The sequence below is a fragment of the Calonectris borealis genome, chromosome Z (genome assembly GCF_964195595.1).
Source record: "Calonectris borealis chromosome Z, bCalBor7.hap1.2, whole genome shotgun sequence".
Classification (NCBI taxonomy): domain Eukaryota; kingdom Metazoa; phylum Chordata; class Aves; order Procellariiformes; family Procellariidae; genus Calonectris; species Calonectris borealis.
In genome coordinates, this window is record NC_134352.1 from 60,389,666 (window position 1) to 60,406,747 (window position 17,082).

General features: G+C 41.5%; 1 protein-coding gene across 2 annotated transcripts in view; it reads left to right on the plus strand.

The window, feature by feature from the left end:
- Window positions 1-17,082, plus strand: part of IQGAP2 (IQ motif containing GTPase activating protein 2) — a 130,395-nt gene that overhangs the window by 76,541 nt on the left and 36,772 nt on the right. The window contains exons 8-15 of one of the 2 annotated variants that reach the window (XM_075137934.1): window positions 3,398-3,576; window positions 4,245-4,332; window positions 4,872-5,035; window positions 5,560-5,647; window positions 8,107-8,270; window positions 8,823-8,983; window positions 11,315-11,439; window positions 13,590-13,753. In XM_075137934.1, the coding sequence (XP_074994035.1) occupies window positions 3,398-3,576; window positions 4,245-4,332; window positions 4,872-5,035; window positions 5,560-5,647; window positions 8,107-8,270; window positions 8,823-8,983; window positions 11,315-11,439; window positions 13,590-13,753 (1,133 nt within the window). The remainder of the gene's footprint in view (window positions 1-3,397; window positions 3,577-4,244; window positions 4,333-4,871; window positions 5,036-5,559; window positions 5,648-8,106; window positions 8,271-8,822; window positions 8,984-11,314; window positions 11,440-13,589; window positions 13,754-17,082) is intronic. The other variant, XM_075137935.1, reaches the window with a different exon arrangement.

The window sequence follows — 17,082 nt, forward strand, 5'->3', positions numbered from 1 at the left end:
GAAGGGACCCATAAGGATCATCGAGCCCAACTCCCTGCTCCTCACAGGACTACCTAAAACTAAACTAAAAGCATCGTCCAGATGCTCCTTGGACTCCGACAGGTTTGGTGCCATGACCACTTCCCTGGGGAGCCTGTTCCAGTGACCAGCCACCCTCTCAGTGAAGAACCTGCTGCTTATGCTTCTCCTCTGATGCTGTGCTGAACAGAGCTAGAGTGAAATCATTTCAGAACAACTTTCTAGCATGAATTTAATGCTAAGCAATGGATGATCCGCCAACAGCTAGGCAAGTTCTTCCAGTAACTGCCCTCTCTGAGAATGTATAGTTTCACTTCATGCTTCATTTGTCCATGTTGAGTTTCCAATGGCCTGCCCTTCTGTTCTACTTTCCTAAATTTGTACACCCCTTTACCTTTTTAAAAACTCAAATTTCCAAATCATTGACAAGCATCTTTCATTTCTTTCATATACTGAAAGAAACTGAAGGCTCTAAACCCAGATACATAGACACTCAGTTAAACTTAATCCAAAAAAGTGCTTTTTACTGAATGCTTTTCTCCAGTTTAGCAACACCATGCAAGGCCACGTAGCAAGTAAATACTGACAGAATAAGGAAAGATGGCACTCGTGTTTTCTCTCACACGTCTTTGGTGGCATGAAAGTAAATCCTAGACAAGCTGCTGTGGTGATAAGTGGGGAGCTCCTGTGTTCCTCCTTTGTGGTAGGATCTAGATAAACATTTATCAGGAATTACATTTTATAGAATCATAGAATCATTAAGGTTGGAAAAGACCGCTAAGATCATCGAGTCCAACCATCAACCAAACACCACCATGCCCACTAAACCATGTCCCTAAGTGCCTCATCTACACGTCTTTTAAATACTTCCAGGGATGGTGACTCAACCACTTCCCTGGGCAGCCTGTTCCAAGGCCTGACCACTCTTTCAGTAAAGAAGTTTTTCCTAATGTCCAATCTAAACCTCCCTTGGCGCAACTTGAGGCCATTTCCTCTTGTCCTATCGCTTGTTACTTGGGAGAAAAGACCAACACCCACCTCGCTACAACCTCCTTTCAGGTAGTTGTAGAGTGTGATGAGGTCTCCCTCAGCCTCCTCTTCTCCAGGCTAAACAACCCCAGTTCCCTCAACTGCTCCTCATAAGACTTGTGCTCCAGGCCCTTCACCAGCTTCGTTGCCCTCCTCTGGACACGCTCCAGCACCTCCATGTCCTTCTTGTAGTGAGGGGCCCAAAACTGAACACAGTATTCGAGCTGCGGCCTCACCAGTGCCGAGTACAGGGGCACGATCACTTCCCTACTCCTGCTGGCCACAATATTTCTGATACAGGCCAGGATGCCATTGGCCTTCTTGGCCACCTGGGCACACTGCCAGCTCATGTTCAGCCGGCTGTCAACCAGCACCCCCAGGTCCTTTTCCTCTGGGCAGCTTTCCAGCCACTCTTCCCCAAGCCTGTAGCGTTGCCTGGGGTTGTTGTGGCCGAAGTGCAGGACCTGGCACTTGGCCTTGTTGAACCTCATACAGTTGGCCTCGGCCCATCGATCCAGTCTGTCCAGGTCCCTCTGCAGAGCCTTCCTACCCTCGAGCAGATCAACACTCCCACCCAGTTTGGTGTCATCTGCAAACTTACTGAGGGAGCACTCGATCCCCTCGTCCAGATCGTTGATAAAGATATTGAACAGGACCGGCCCCAGTACTGAGCCCTGGGGAACACCGCTCGTGACCGGCCGCCAACTGGATTTAACTCCGTTGACCACAACTCTCTGGGCCCGGCCGTCCAGCCAGTTTTTTACCCAGCCAAGAGTGCACCTGTCTAAGCCATGAGCCGCCAGCTTCTCTAGGAGAATGCTGTGGGAGACAGTGTCAAAGGCTTTACTGAAGTCCAGGAATACCATATCCACAGCCTTTCCCTCATCCAGGATTATATAGCAATGTCTGTAAAATCTTTGAGATGGATGTGCCACCAGACAATCTTTTGTGGGGTCTCTTTGTGGCATGAAGTTCTAGATAAACTGTAGCTCTAGAAAAAGTCCTTCATCTAGACTGATCTCAAGGCCAAATGTGTGCAGGGAATACCTGGGAGGAGTGTGTAAGCCATTACTCTACACCTAATTCAGCTGCAAGTTTTGATTTTGTAAATTCATGTAAATTTGCTGTGTGGAAAAGAAAGAGCATTTCTGACTCTTAAAATCTTGGAGTTAAGCATTTATTGAGTAGTTGAAGTTTTCTTGTTTTCTCAAAGAAAAGGTTTAACACTTAAGCTGGTCAAAGGCTGTAGCGTGTCCTATGGCACTTTTTCCCCTTTTCCTATACAACAATGTTCTGGGAACCCTGCAAAGCCCTTTTTGGTGTTCTCCCCCCACACTTGAAGTTTGCTGTCCTGTGTCTTTGCATGTGACAGAAGCAGAGACCATTACATCGCTGTCGCTCTAGTTCCCCAGCTGCTCATGGTGATGCTCAGTTAGGAAAGAGTTCATCCCGGACAGACTTAGGGTTGCACCCTGCCTAGGGAATCTTAACTATGTTTTCTGGGGGACAAGTTTCATGGAGTTTGAATTTCCTTATTCTTGTGTAGTATCTTTTAGATACAGTTAGTTTAGACAATACTTTCATATGTCTTGTATCTTTATGGACAGAAGCTTTAACTAGGAGAAAAACTACTAAAAATGCTTTCAATTCCTGCATATAATTGCCTTCTAAATGACATAGGACTTGAACAATAAAATGTAACTCATGTTTTATTTTCTGTCAGTAAAATAGTAACCCCGAGTTGGGAGAAGAGTGACCATGGAACAGACAGCAATGTGCCACCTTTGAGCAGACATTGAGTACTTTTGTTGCTGTGATCTAGGAGTGGGAATCTTGAAGGGGAATATGTAAATTGTTGAACGCTTATTAAACACTCATTTTAAATCAGAAGAAATGGTGACAGTATTAATAATAAACAGATACAAGGAACATATATATGAGGAGGAAGGCTTCCAACCTGGTGTTCTGAAAGTGTCCCTGGTGAGGTGGGTGTCAGTCCCAGGGAATCAAGCTGAAGGAACAGAGAACTTGCATGTGGCAGCTGACCGAATGGGCAGGAGTTAGATAAGTTGCAGTTACTCACATGATCGTACATATATACATACACGCTGTTGTTCTTTGATTCTTTTATTGTTACTTCTATTAACAGAATTATTTTGTTGCCTTGCGACAACAACTAAGTGATTTGCTGTTGATTTCCCCAGACTTAATTAAGGAAGTTATATTTCTACTGTCAATCACATGTCATTTGCTTTTTCTTTTTAAAAGAAGTCTGGGGTCAAGGAATTAAAAGTATTTGAACTGAATATGTTTTGCTTACTGAAATTTTGGATTGTGCTTTTAATTTTAGTGCATGCAGCAGTGATAGCAATTAACGAAGCTATTGAGAAGGGAATAGCTGAGCAAACCGTTGCAACTCTGAGGAACCCAAATGCAATGTTGCTGAACGTGGATGAGGAACTTGCACAGGACTATCAGAATGAACTCTTTGAAGCTAAAAGGAGAAAAGAATCAAATGCAAGACTTAAGGTAGTGGTATTTTATTAGCACACCTAGTATACATGTTCCTTCATGTTGCTTCTCATGCTGCAGTATTACCGATTCAAAAAATTAAGTTAAATTAATTTTAAAAATGAGTGCAACTAGAGGGGGAAAAAAGCACTTTTAAGCTAAATAAGATAAATAATGGTAATGCAACAAGCCGACAGCCAATTTTGTAAGAATATGATTACTGTGAGTGTGATGTAGCTTAACTTTGACCAAAGGATTAAATACTGGAAGACTAAAACAAAAAAAAGACTGGTTTTCCTCTTTCAACTGCTTTAGAAAAAAAACAAATTTTCTGCTTAGAAAGTTGCCAAAAAAGATACATTTTTGAGCATAAAGTACAACCTCTGCCACAGATCTTTTAATGTGAAATTATTTACTTTTGTTTTTTACATGAGAGCTAATGCTTTCTGTATTTGAAAAATGCTACACTATATTTACATGGCTATTCTACAGGAAGCAAAATTGCTTTAAATATTGCTCAGCCAGTTTCCACAAAGTGCTAATTTCTTTGTTTCATGTGGTCAACAAATTCCTTTACAAATACATCCAGCAAATATTTCAGCTGATGCAGTTTTAATGACTCCCACTGATAGCTTTTCTCTCTGCAAAGTTTTTGATGTGTAGTAGCAACATTTTTGTTTTCTTAGAACGGCACAATCTCCGAGGAGGAGAGAGATGTCTACGAGGAGCTGCTGACACAAGCTGAGATTCAAGGCAATATCAATAAGATAAACAGTAAGCCATTCTGGATCCTTACGGAAGTGTGCACATAACACATGATCTTCCAGATTCCAGCTGAACACGACTTGAATCCACAGGAACAAACAAAACATTTCTGCAGAAACTTGTAAAATATGCAGAAGTAGCTAATGTCTGTCTACAACAGTTTTTTCTTGCTGCTCCTTCTCTACTAATCTTGTTTGTGTTTTTTGCTGTAAGGATTCCTCAGTTCAGAATCAAATCATTTATTGCCTGCTCTGTTTCCTTACGTTTGAGTTCCTTTTGTGTGCAGAACACTGTAAATTTTGACCCCCTCTTCTATATAGAACCAAAATTCATTCATAAGCTTCCAGTTAGCTGTGGTTGAACTGCTCCCACATGGGCTCGCACAGAGCCAGAAACTCCCATCGTAGGATTGGTCTCGAAATAGATAATCCTCTGCTGGATAAAGGCTGCTGCCCTAGCTGGCTTTTACAAAAAATGAGATGCTGACAGCAATGGACTTTTTTCCACAAAAGCATATTTGCTGTTTATGAGCATTGTTTTCATTTCAGTTCACATAGCTTTAGTCCAAGTGAATGAGGCTATTGACCGGCAAGATGAAGTGGCGCTGATGGCAGGTTTGAACCGTCCTGCTCTGAGCCTACTTGAAGTTCTGCCGCAAAATTCCTCATGGTACCTATTGCAATTGTGTGATTCTAAAGAACAGAAAATGCAGGTAATTGAATGGAACGGGTACTACGCATCAGTTTGCATTTTTTTAGCTGATTTTAATCCACGGAGAAATTGCCTTTACTCTACCTCCAGCATCACTTAATCAAACAATTTTATAAAGGTTTCAGGGTAACTGATGTACTAATTGACATCAAAGTAGCTGCATTTGCGCTACAGAGCATGATGCCCTTATAAGTAGTTACTAAGATATAAGAAGAAAATTTGGGATATAGCATGCAGCTCCTAATACTATGTTTGCTTTGAAAATGAGTTATAACTTGAATACAATAAAAGGCAATATTGAATTGTTAACAACAAATGAAAGAGTGAATTGGGTTTTAAGGAGAAAATTCATCATTTTGAGTAAAATGAAAATCACAGGGAAAGATTAATGCTGTGTTTACCGTGACATTGTAATTGATGCGCAGGGGATAGTAAAATAAATCCTAGTGTCCCATCAAGGGGTTTTATCCCTTGTCTCCCATCAAACTTAAAAGCATAATTAAATCTTTTTTTCTGATCTGTTAGATAGCAGGGGTTCCAAATATGCTCGACAAAAGTGAAATACAGAAAGAAGTTAGTGTTGCCAATGCGGAAGCTGAGGCTCACAAGCTTAGTGAGTAACTGTTTTAATACTCATTTTTTACCATCACCGTTTAATTATGTTAAGCTGATTAATTGAATCTACCATTCCTTGCATGTAAACGAGGTTTCTCAAACTGAAACCATAGGCGTTGCATTTTATTTTTGTAACTGTTCTTGTCAGCGTCACAATTGCCAAGTCACCAATCTGTGCTGCATTGGATATACTCTTTTTATCTGAGGTAGCTAACACTTTTTTCTTTGAATGACTTGAGCCACTGGTAAACACATTGGCTAAAACTGAAGACAATGCATGGCTTGATGGCTTGAACAAATATTTATTAGTGCAGTATTAATCCTCACTTGGGATGACCATCCTTGTAGAATTAAAATAGAATGATCACATGGAAGAATATTTTGCAGTCACATTGCAGAGGAAAATTATTCTCACTTTTAGACACATGTATCTAAATCTAATCTGTTCTTAGCCTGCTAAGACTGTCACAAGACACAAGTTATAGTTTGTAAAAAATATAGTTAAGGGGGATCTAAATTTGCAGTGCATGTATTGCTGCTTTTGACTGGAAACTTCTTTGCTGGGAAGTTCAGCTTCAGTTAAACTGCTGTCATTTCATGCTACATCTGGGCATGGCTTAGTGGCTGTTTTGTCTCTGGTATTACTTCCCATGCTTTGAATCCAGGCTGATTGCTTTTGTAATGTGACTTAAAGGCTGTACTGTGAGGTCAGCTTAAGCCAGAAACTAAGTTTGTCTTACTACCTCAAAAGTTAGCCTATTTTAGATTGGTTAGGCATGGTGAGCAGTACTTTCTCTAAAAGAGTTGTTCCTTGGTAAAGGAAATGAGGAGGAAAAATGTGATGTGTGAAAAGCAGTAACAGCGGTCTGGAGAGCAACTTACTACTTATGTTTGGTTTGAAAAGGAAAAATAAGTGGGTTTTGTTATTGGAATGTGAACAAGGTAAAGTGTGTTTTGCAAGTTGCATGCTCAGTTCCTGAATTAGAAATCAGTAGCTTGGTTATTAACTACAGAGCTAGTCTGGTCCATTTGTGGACTCACTCTTTTCCTCTTTGCTCTTTTCTCTAAAAAAGCATGCACACTATAGCTTTGAGAGCCTTTGTTTTTTCTAACCTCAGGAATAGCCAATATAGAGAACCTTCAAGAACAACATGGCCCCATATGACCATGCTTCAGAGCAATTAAAATGAGAGGCGAAGGGCTTGTTTAGGTGGGCTGGTTACCTAGAAAGGTTTTCAAAGTCTTTGTGTTGTATAAGAGCTGAGTATTGCTGCATACATGAACTGTGGATGATGTCTGCTGTACAAGCAGTCTTGTACAGACCTGAGCAGTCACTGGTGACTAAAACCATTCCCTGCATAATAGCATACAGAAAAGACGTAAGGTGGAGGAGATGGGGGTTATTTTGCTGATGGAAATGGCGTTTACATAATTTTCATGCTTTACTCTGCCACATGTGCTCTAACTTTCAAGGTTGTTTCCCTTTGTGCAAGACCAGAGCGGTGCCTTGTACAAGGTGTTCCTGGGTGTGTCCTGGCCTGGGTTTCTTCAGACTTGGCTCCTCCAGGTGTGCAATTACGGTGGCTGTGACTAAGCTAAGGGGTGTTGTAAGGTTTCTGCAGCTGCCCATGTGGGAAGTGTTTTTCAGCATTTTACTGCTGGAGTTCAAACCTCTGCTGAAGTCAGTTCAGCAAAAAGCAAAACAGGCGAGTTGTTCCGGTACTGAAAAGGGTTACGCTCATACTCCTCTACGGTGGTCAGTTTAATTTGAAACTTCAGTTGTAGAGAAGGGGATAATTTCTAGATGGCAGTGGTTGTGAGGACTGATTTTCCGCACTGTTAAACAAACAAACAGGTGATAGCATGCAGAGGAAGTCCTAGAAGCTTAGCATCTGGTTTTCCATCAGTTCAGCCTCTGAAAATCCCAACCCCCCAACATGTTTGGCTGATTTCTACCAGGCCTCCTGAAATGAACAATAAAAATTTTGTTGGTATTGCAGTACAGGCTTGTTCTAGCTAGCTAAGTTAGGTCCTGCCAAAAGGAGGAGGCGAGGGAGGAAACACGGTGCAGAAGGAAAGGAGCGTTTGGGGCGAAGAAAGACTGGTGCGCTGGAGCTGACATACCCAGCAGTACCTGCCGCAAGCAAACCCAGCAGGGATGTTAGGTCTTTCTCTGTGCTAGGATGGGGTCAGGTCCTTGTTTTGAGTTAAAGGTACAATAAGCAGTATTAATATCTAAAAGTCCAGAAACTAGTCCATTATTTGTTGCATATCTTTGAATAGACATCGGTTTTGCAACATTGAGCAGTTGTGTCTTGAAAAATCTCACACAAATACCTTTTTTCTCTAATGACAGCAAATTATATTCTTTGGAATAACCTAATTGTCATCTACATGGCATAAAGAGCAAACGGCATATGAAAATTAATAGGCTTTTCTTTCCCTGCTGTTCTCTAGAACTTATAGCAGTTGACAATATCAATACTGCAATTCGTAACTGTGATCCTAGTAAAACACTGGTTGCACTGATGAAACCGGAGGCGCAGCTGCCTGTTGTTCACTCATTTGCTGCTGCTGTCTATCAGACTGAGCTGTTCAACCTCCAACAACAGAATGCTGTGGTAAGAGTGAAAAGCTTACGACCTGCTCACTAATGTTACATAGTCAAACCATGAAAGAGCATAAACATAGCATGTTGTTGTGTAAAATCAGACTTAATTCTCTCGCCCTGATGTTACGTATTGCATGACTGGTTTTGGTTGAATAGGCAATATTGAATCACAGAATTTGTTTCTTGAGACACTTTGCTCTGGCTGAGCTCTTGTGTTGCAACAAATTGACCTTTTTTTTTTGTTGTTGCATGCTCTTAATGAGGACTAACTCTGTTTTATATATTGTGTAGAAAAGTAATCCCCTGCTGTGAGGGTAAGATCAGAATAGATGGGACTGTGGGGCAAAAGAAGGAAAGGCTGAAGAGATGTGTAGCAAACCCAGTGAACCCTACCATCAGTGTTGTGTTAATCTGACATGCCTGTGACTAGGAAATTTGCCAGGCTTTTTAAATCAAGTCTATCTCCTTGATGAGATCTAGATCTTTGTATCTAGACTTTGTAACTCAAAATTGTTACATTGCTTATTTAGCTTCCTGACTGCGGTACATTATTGTCCTACAGAACTACCTGGCACATGATGAACTGTCTATTGCAGTAGAAATGTTGTCAGCTGTTGTGTTGCTAAACCAGGCCTTGGAAAACAAGGACATCATAACAATAAAGAATCATCTCAGAAACCCATGCATTGGCTTCAATAATCTAGAAGAGGAAAACTTTCAACGGTAAAGGTTCATTTTGTCTTGTCTGGATGAGACTTGGCAACTTCTGCAAAAGGATAAGTAGGCATTTTACTAGGTGGGCTGTCCTGTGTGGTGGCTATGAACTTGAAAGAGCTGCAAGATAAACATCTATGTTATAAGTTAATAAGGGATGATGTGAATAATTTCTGAATTAGTTGTGTATCTGTAAATATAAGCAGTCGCACAATCTCAGATGTTTGAGGGCAGGGGGTGCATGAGGTGCAGGGAAAATATCCTCAGAAAGCAAACACTAAGATCTGACAAGAATTTTTGCAGACACTAACAAATGAACCAACCATAGCTGGAAACTGTTAATCAGTAACTTCTCTGCAGTACTGAAAGAAGATCTTTGGAATGAGGCAGTGTTTAATGCCTTAAGGTCCAGGAGGTCCCTTAAACCGTGGCTGACTCTTTTTGCTTGAGAATTGCAAAGGTCTGAAAAATGTAGCACAGTCCTGCTTGCTAAAAACCTGAGTACAGCGCTGTGGCACACGTGCATGTTCAACATTAAATTATAGCCTTCACTCAGCTGCCAGCTGCTTGCACTGCCATGTGCCTGACTTGTCACAGCCATGTGCTGCTACTTCTGCGCTCTTTTGCATATCTGCAAAAAATATCAGGCAACACTATGATTTGTGTGAGACCCGAGCCCCCAGCGTGTTGGGGAGAGCGTGGGAGCATGGACTGGTTCTTGCCTCTTGGTCACAGGTGGTGGAAACCTCCATGTGCTGCTGGAAGGCGTTACTAGGCAAAAGGGACAGCAGTGGCTGAAGATCTCATGTGGCAGGCTGCCACATGAATCCGAGAGCGGCCCTTGCTAGGTGTCTCAAAGCTGGAAGAAGGGCAGTCAGGATAGGAATAAGAGGCCAGTGTTTTGGTTATAAGATGGAGCAAAATTTATCTGCCACTTGGCCTCTGCTAATGTGAGGTGGTGCTTTTGGGCAAGAGAAGCAATGTTATTAATATACAGAAATGGTCCCCAAAGTGCAGCATTTTTGGCTGGTGTTACTCTGACCTGATCTTTAGATTAAGCTGCCAGCCAATACAAATGAAACACAGGAATTAGTTGGAGCAGAGAATAAAATAAAACTTTATTATGCCATTATGTAAATCAGTGCTGCCAACCATATGTTGAATATTGTGAGAAACTTTGATTGAACAATACCAGAAGGAATACAGCAGAGCTAGAAAAAGTTCAGTGAGGGAGATGGTGTTCAATATCTTTCTACCCAAAGAGATGAACTTGTTAGGAATGTGTTTCCTAGAAGAGAGAATTTAGGGGAAATATGACATAGGTCTGCAAAAGTGTGCATGTTGTGGGGAAGGTTAATAAAAGTTGCTAGCTTCTCTTATAACTTTAGTTTTTATTTTCTTATGAGAATTGGAATATCAAGTTTAAAATTTACATAAGGAACTGCCATCTCACAAAACACTTCAATAGTGGGACTCATTCCTCAAGAATATGTAAGATTTCAAATTAGAGTAGATAAATTAATGGAGCACAGCATTGTTTCCAACCGTTAGTGATATGTAGCCTCCAACTCGGGAAGCTCTTAAACGCAGGGTGCTGAATGCTGAAAGGGCAAATCAGAGCAGGAGATGATGATTCTCTCCTGTATTTTTCCTGGTAACCATTCATTTCTCAGGCTTCTGCTGGAAATAGAAGACAGGTATTTGATCTGACATATTGTGGCAGTTGTATGCTTGATTCAGGAATATGAAAATTATTAAACTTATGTATACATGAGTTTACACTACTGTGAAGGTTTCCAGCTCATCTTGATCCATGATCCTCCTAAGAAGGGTAGACACAGGCTACAGAGCCTGTGCTTGGAAGACCTTGAGTTGTGGGGAGAAGACCATCATTTTTTATGCCCTTCCTCTGCCCGTGGCCCATCATCCTCCACATAGAGGGAACATGGAGGTAGCAGGAGGTGCTGCTACCTGATGCTAGGGCAGAAACTCTGGTCTTTGACTTAGTGTAGCAAGAAGCTGACCATAGTTTCTCCCAAATTTAACTGTAGCGCCACACAGCAAAGTGTATGTCCAGTATATGTGTTACCATCATCCCACATTGCCAAGAAAAGTGCTCAGAATTAGTGTACAGGGCCATTTTTTCAGATCCTGAAATGCATGTGTAGAACCAGCAAGGCAGCTTGCATGTCTATATAATTTCTGGCAAGAGATGAGTTTGAAATTCATTCATTGAAAAAAATACTAGGCACTAAATGATGGATGATACGTCTGACTAATTCTTTATGGCACTTTATCTTGTATATGAAATACACTTATGTATTTTATATCTTCTTATAGTTATGCTGATACACTATTGTCTATTAAGTCAGAGGCTTCATCTCAAGGCCAAGATTATTTAAGCTGGAATGATATCCAGAACTGCATTGACATGGTTAATATGCAAATTCAAGAAGAAAATGAAAGTAAGTAATTCTTCCTCTACATCGCCCACAGAGATGATAGTCTCATCCTTGGTACATAAATTTCTGCACTGAATGGCCTTGTACAGACACTCTTCAAGAGAGAAGAGCGTTAAGTAATTTTGAACGCCCATTGGTCTTGAAATGTCCTTGAAGTACTCCTGGTTATGTTTTGGCTGGCTGAAAGATATCGTAGGATACCTGCGTTCTGTAGTGTTACAAATGCCATGGTTCTGCCACTTGGCAGTATCTTTCAGTACTTGCACTGGATGGTCTTGCTTTGGGGATTTTGCAGAAATTGTAAGCAAAGAGCATATTGGGGGATAGGGGAAGAAATTACAGGCAGTGTCCCGTGGAAAATATTTTTTTAATGTTAAGTGATTTCCAAGCTCTTGTTTTTCACAAGGGAGTTGGTAAGAAGTTATGCAGTGCCATTATCTGTCCTCCTCTCCTTTTAGGTAACTTGATTTCCTATCTAAGAGTAGCTTCTTGTGCCCACTTTTTCTAATATAAATGGGTTTAGAGTTTATTTTTGAAGCTAAATGTAACTGCATTGCCCTAAAAGGGTGGTGTTATATTAAATGTGATAGCTGGTCATTTGGGCTTCAAAAATGCTAAAGGACCAAGTTTCTCCACTGGATTTAGAAGTATGATTTTTTTTTTTTTTTTTTAAAACTAAAATTTCAGGCTATCAAGTTATGCCCAATTTGCTGGAGCAAGGAAAGAAGAGGGCAGCTTTCAGACTGCTGCCATTTGGGAAGCAGTCTGGAGTATAGTTTGGGAGTCTTCGTAAGGTGCAGGCTGTTTCCAGGGTGGCACTGACACATGGTGCGTGCGCCCTTCCCGCGCTGCCATCAGTGTTGCGCGTGCTACTGTTTCATACTGGTAAAGGAAGCTTCATATTACAGAAATACTAAAATTGACTGGATTGTTGCTTCCTAAGTCTAGTCAAGTGGTTGCCGCAGACCCTCGCAGCTTGCTCTCAATGTGCGCCCTCCGACAGGGTGGGATGCTAAGCAGTTCACTTGACTGGCATAACCACTTTTTTGTCTGAACCTCTACAGTCACTAGGAGTTGAAACAGGCCTTAAGAAAGGTGGTCTTACATTAGGAGAGTCAGTCCAAAATAGCTGCACTTGGTTTCAGTGACACTGGCCTCTGCCTGGTGATGGTTATTTGGGGCAGAGAGGGGAGGAAGAAGGGTGGCCTCTGTTTCCATAAGCAAGCCTCCATGTCTGCATGGTCCCTCTTTGGTAGCTACCTCTATTGGTAGCACCAAGACTCATTCCTGAAGCCTTATGAGGGTGTGGATCTATGATCCCGCCAGTTGGGCTGTGATGGGTCTGGGACAGGTTTGGTGAGAGATGATCTGCTGCTGGCAGGGAGGTCATCCCTCACAGGTGATGGGGAAACTCTTGGCTGGTGCCCTTCCGGGGTGGCTTTAGGGAGAAAGCACCCCAAGCATCGTGTTGCAGCACTGTTTGGGGGTGGGAAGAAATTGATTTTAAAATGTTGAGACCAGTCTGAAGAAAATGAGTTAGAGGTTTTATTAAATACACTGGGCCATGTTACTTGCTGACTGAAGTCCTGAATGCCACTGGTCTGAACAATCAAGTGATTTCTGATAAGTTCAACATTATCAGATTGGTTATTTAAGGTAAAATTTTTTAAAAATGAGGTTAAGTTTCTATGTAATGCTGTAGCTGGGAGGTCAATATGTAGTATTTTTCCAAATCAGGGTTTCAGGTAATCTGGTCTGAAATCACTTGAAAATAGTCTTTCAGCACTGTGAGCCAATATGCAGATGAACATATTTAGACGTGATGCCCAACCTTTCCTTAAGCTTCATGTAGATACTGCTGCCCTGAAAGTAGGTAAGCTTGTTTTCCTTTTTTCAGCAAGGATAAATTTGATTTTTATGAAAAGAGAGATTCAGATCAATCAGTAACTGTGGCAGAAAGGAAAACTGTACAACTTAATAGCTTCATATGAATATTTGAGCAAAAATAATTTTAAATCAGCTGCTGTTGCTGCCTCTGCTTCTTGTTACTTGATTTTTCTGTTCTTCATGTTACTGCTTTTTTTGTACCTGATGTAGGATAAGTTGCATCTTTCTTTGATAACTATGTCTTTAATAACTTTTCCATTTCATAGGAATCATTGCAATTGGCCACATTAATGAAGCAATTGACCAAGGAAATCCTGAGAAAACTCTAGAAACCCTACTGTTGCCCACAGCCAAGCTGCAAGATGTGAGACCAGTAAATGCAAGGCATTATCAAGATGTTCTGCACCACACCAAAGCACAGAAATGCAAGGTTAGAGCTTTGACTGTTGCTGTTTGTCAGAACTGAAATGCCAATTCTTTTCACGTACACGTGTGTCCCTGTCCTGTTCCCCCAATGTTTGGATTAGCTGTCCCAATGGGGTTGTAAATAAGCCAGTGACAACAAACTGGCACTAAGTAATTTTCCACTACAACTTATTCTGACTGGCAAAAGGGATTAATTCTCAATGTATTAATACTAAGACATATTCTGCATGTGTGTCACTATGGACTTGACATAACCTTGCTTGGTTTTGATTCTACTAGGTTGCTGTAGCTGCTACAAAACTTGGGCAGCAGCAGCCTTGATGTAGTTACGAATTTGTGCAAGGATCTAGTTACCAGACTGTGTCAGGCAGGTTGTTACAATATGGATGGGAATTGAGGTTTTTGCCAGAAAGGAGTCATAGTCATGCTGAAGAAGTCATAGTGTTTCTTAACAAACCTCTGGGAAGTACTTTGAGAAGTCTCAGTTGCTTAAATCTGGTGTTTTATAATAGCGGAGTTTTGTACGTATTTGTCTTCTGGCTTTATCATGCAACAACAAGCTGCCATCTTGTATGTGCCTTCAGTTTATATCTATCTCAGCAGGATATTGCAATCTGCTTCCCCAAAAGCAGTGCCCTGGTTAGCTTAGGGAAGCATAAACAAAGATCAGCCTAACTGCTTGCAGGATGTGACTGAACACAAGATTAGCTAAAGCTACTAGCACAGCACTTGATGTCCAGTGTTTGGAAAAAACACTTGAAATGCACATAACGCATTTCTAAAGTAATATCGTTGGCTGGAGAAAGTCCTTGAACTTTGGCTTGTAGAAATATCTTCCAGCTATCTTTCCACCTCACATGTGGTACCTGCTGTGAAAGAGTGTGTTTCCGCAATCCACTGTCAGAACTTTCAAAAGGTGTTTGCACATCTCAATTTCTTGCTTGGGTTCCTAGGTAAGGGCTGGTTTCACTGAGCCCTGGATCCTGAAAAGCCTCTTCCCTTGCTGTATGTGTTGGGGAGGGTTTCGTGCATGCTGACTGCTTTACCTGTCCTGGAAGGGCTAGGGTTGGTCTTTGAGTGCAGCGAGTGTCCATGCAGGTGGTGGCTACGCAGTGCTGGGCCAGGACATGCCAGACCCTTTGTGCACGCGTAGCGAGCTGGGATGTCCCTGAGGCAGAGACTGACAGCCTGCAGGCGCCCACGTGCCTGCACACAGCAGCCCTGCCCCGGCTCGCTCCTGCCGGCTGCCGCTGTGCTCCCCGGGTGCAAACCTGGTGCCTACTGCTGTACCTGTGTGAATGTGCCGATAGGATACAAATGGGTGTCTCCAAACAAAAATTGTGCAATCTTTTTGAAATCTCCTCATTCAAAAATTTGTGATGTTCCTAGAGACTTCTGTTGGCCTTTCTCTCCTGAGGTATTTTGTTTTTGCAACTTTGACAACTACTTAAAACATCTCCTCTGTAAACAGGAACATTCTTCCTGTTTAGGAAGAGAGCAAGACACTGTACTACTATATGTGCTCCCAAAACAAATATTCAGATGCATTAATCTGACTTACTGTCTATGCTGGTCAACCACACGACATGACAATTCTTTAGGTAAAGATATGATTTAGACTGAACTTTCCCTAAAAAAAAAAAATCCAAACAGAATGGAAAAGATAGTGCAATGTATAACATCTGTCTATTCCCCACTTTTTCTGAACCCTGTTTATAAAGCAGATCTGCCTTTAATTGTATTTAGCATGTTTTAAGAGTGAGCCATGGTAAAAGGAAGTATTTGATTTACAAGGATCAGATGGGTCTGCCTGTGAACTTCCTGTGTTCCCCGGCGTCTGGAAAAACATATGGGTCAAACCTGCTCACTTATTCTAACCAGCCTGCTGTCACGTTCCTGTAGCTGTGGTGGCTTCGGGAAAGCGGGGTCTGCACCCAAATCTCCCAGTACCCATTACAGGTCTTAATCTCAGATCACACCTACTTGTTCCTTGCTTGAAATTGAAAATGCAAGCCTGGAATTTATTTATTCCTGTAATCTTAAACCACACCTTCTAACAGTTCTCAAGGCCATTTCAAACCAAGTGTATTCAGGTCCCAGTGAAGAGAAACCTGTGTTTAGGGAGTGTACTATGAATACCTGAAAAGTTAAACAGATGTGCCAAACTCGGAAATGGTTCCTGTGGGGTTTTTTTTGTGATAGGCACACAAGTTTTACAGTTAGATTCATGTTTTTTGTATTTACAATAGTTGTATAACATCTGGATTATTTTAAAGTTATCTTTAAAATCTCTTCTCGTGCATGTTGAGGGAATGGCATGATTAAAACTAACTTAAATTAGGAGTCAGAAGAAATTGAAGAGGCGGAGTCTTACCAGGCTGCAAATTCCTTGAAGACGTTTTCCAGTGCAAATTATTTTATTTAAGTAAAGTTTTTTACAATACTATTATCAAACTGATGTAAAACATTTTTTCTTATCACTGTCTTACATGCTGCAGCTACAAATACAAATGCCAACCACTGAGCTCAATTTGTAGGAGCTTGGACTCGGTATATATGCAGCTTTTGAGTTTCTGTAAAGCTGACTCTTTGCTTTATTAATGTAGACAATAAATCATAACTAGCTTCAGTATTTGTAACACTGTAGGTATTTCCTGTGAGGATGTGGAAATAGAGAATACTACAAAATATCTTCCCTGTTTTGCTTACCAAGCAAGAATAATACATGCCTGGATTCACCCCTGATAAGGGTTAGCTCCCAGCAATCCTCATGGGCTGGAGGAGTGCAGGCGCTGACGAAGTGGAAGAACAAGTCTCCAGTGCAAACTGGTTAAGCAGCCTCACAGGAGATGCTGCCTTGGAAGCGTCAGGCTCCGTGTCTACGGCTGTAGATTTACTGTTCCTTGAACATATGGGGACTCTGGCTCTTTATTTCAAACATCCAAGGCAGTATTTGCTCTTGGCTACGTGACAGGGAGCTTCTGCAAAGCTCAACAGCTCCTGGGCACGTAGAAAGTGCTTTTATTTTTTCCCATTTCCACTGGGTCAAAAACTTGTTTTCACATCACTGTTCCTGCAGTGATTGTGGGCTGAGAGTTAATTTGAAGTATTTGGAAATCATTAATGGGCCTAAAAGTGCTGTTCAGATATTGATTCCTCTTCTGGTGTTCAGAGGCTGTGGTGACTGATATTCTGGTTTCCTCTCTGTGGCCATGAAAGTGATCTTCTCAGAAGGAAACGAAGGTGCGGAGCCACTTCCCTGAACCTAGGTATACCAGGTGTTGCAATATGCGTGATAAAATTATAGAGCTGGAGAAGTGTATTTCTGAAGAT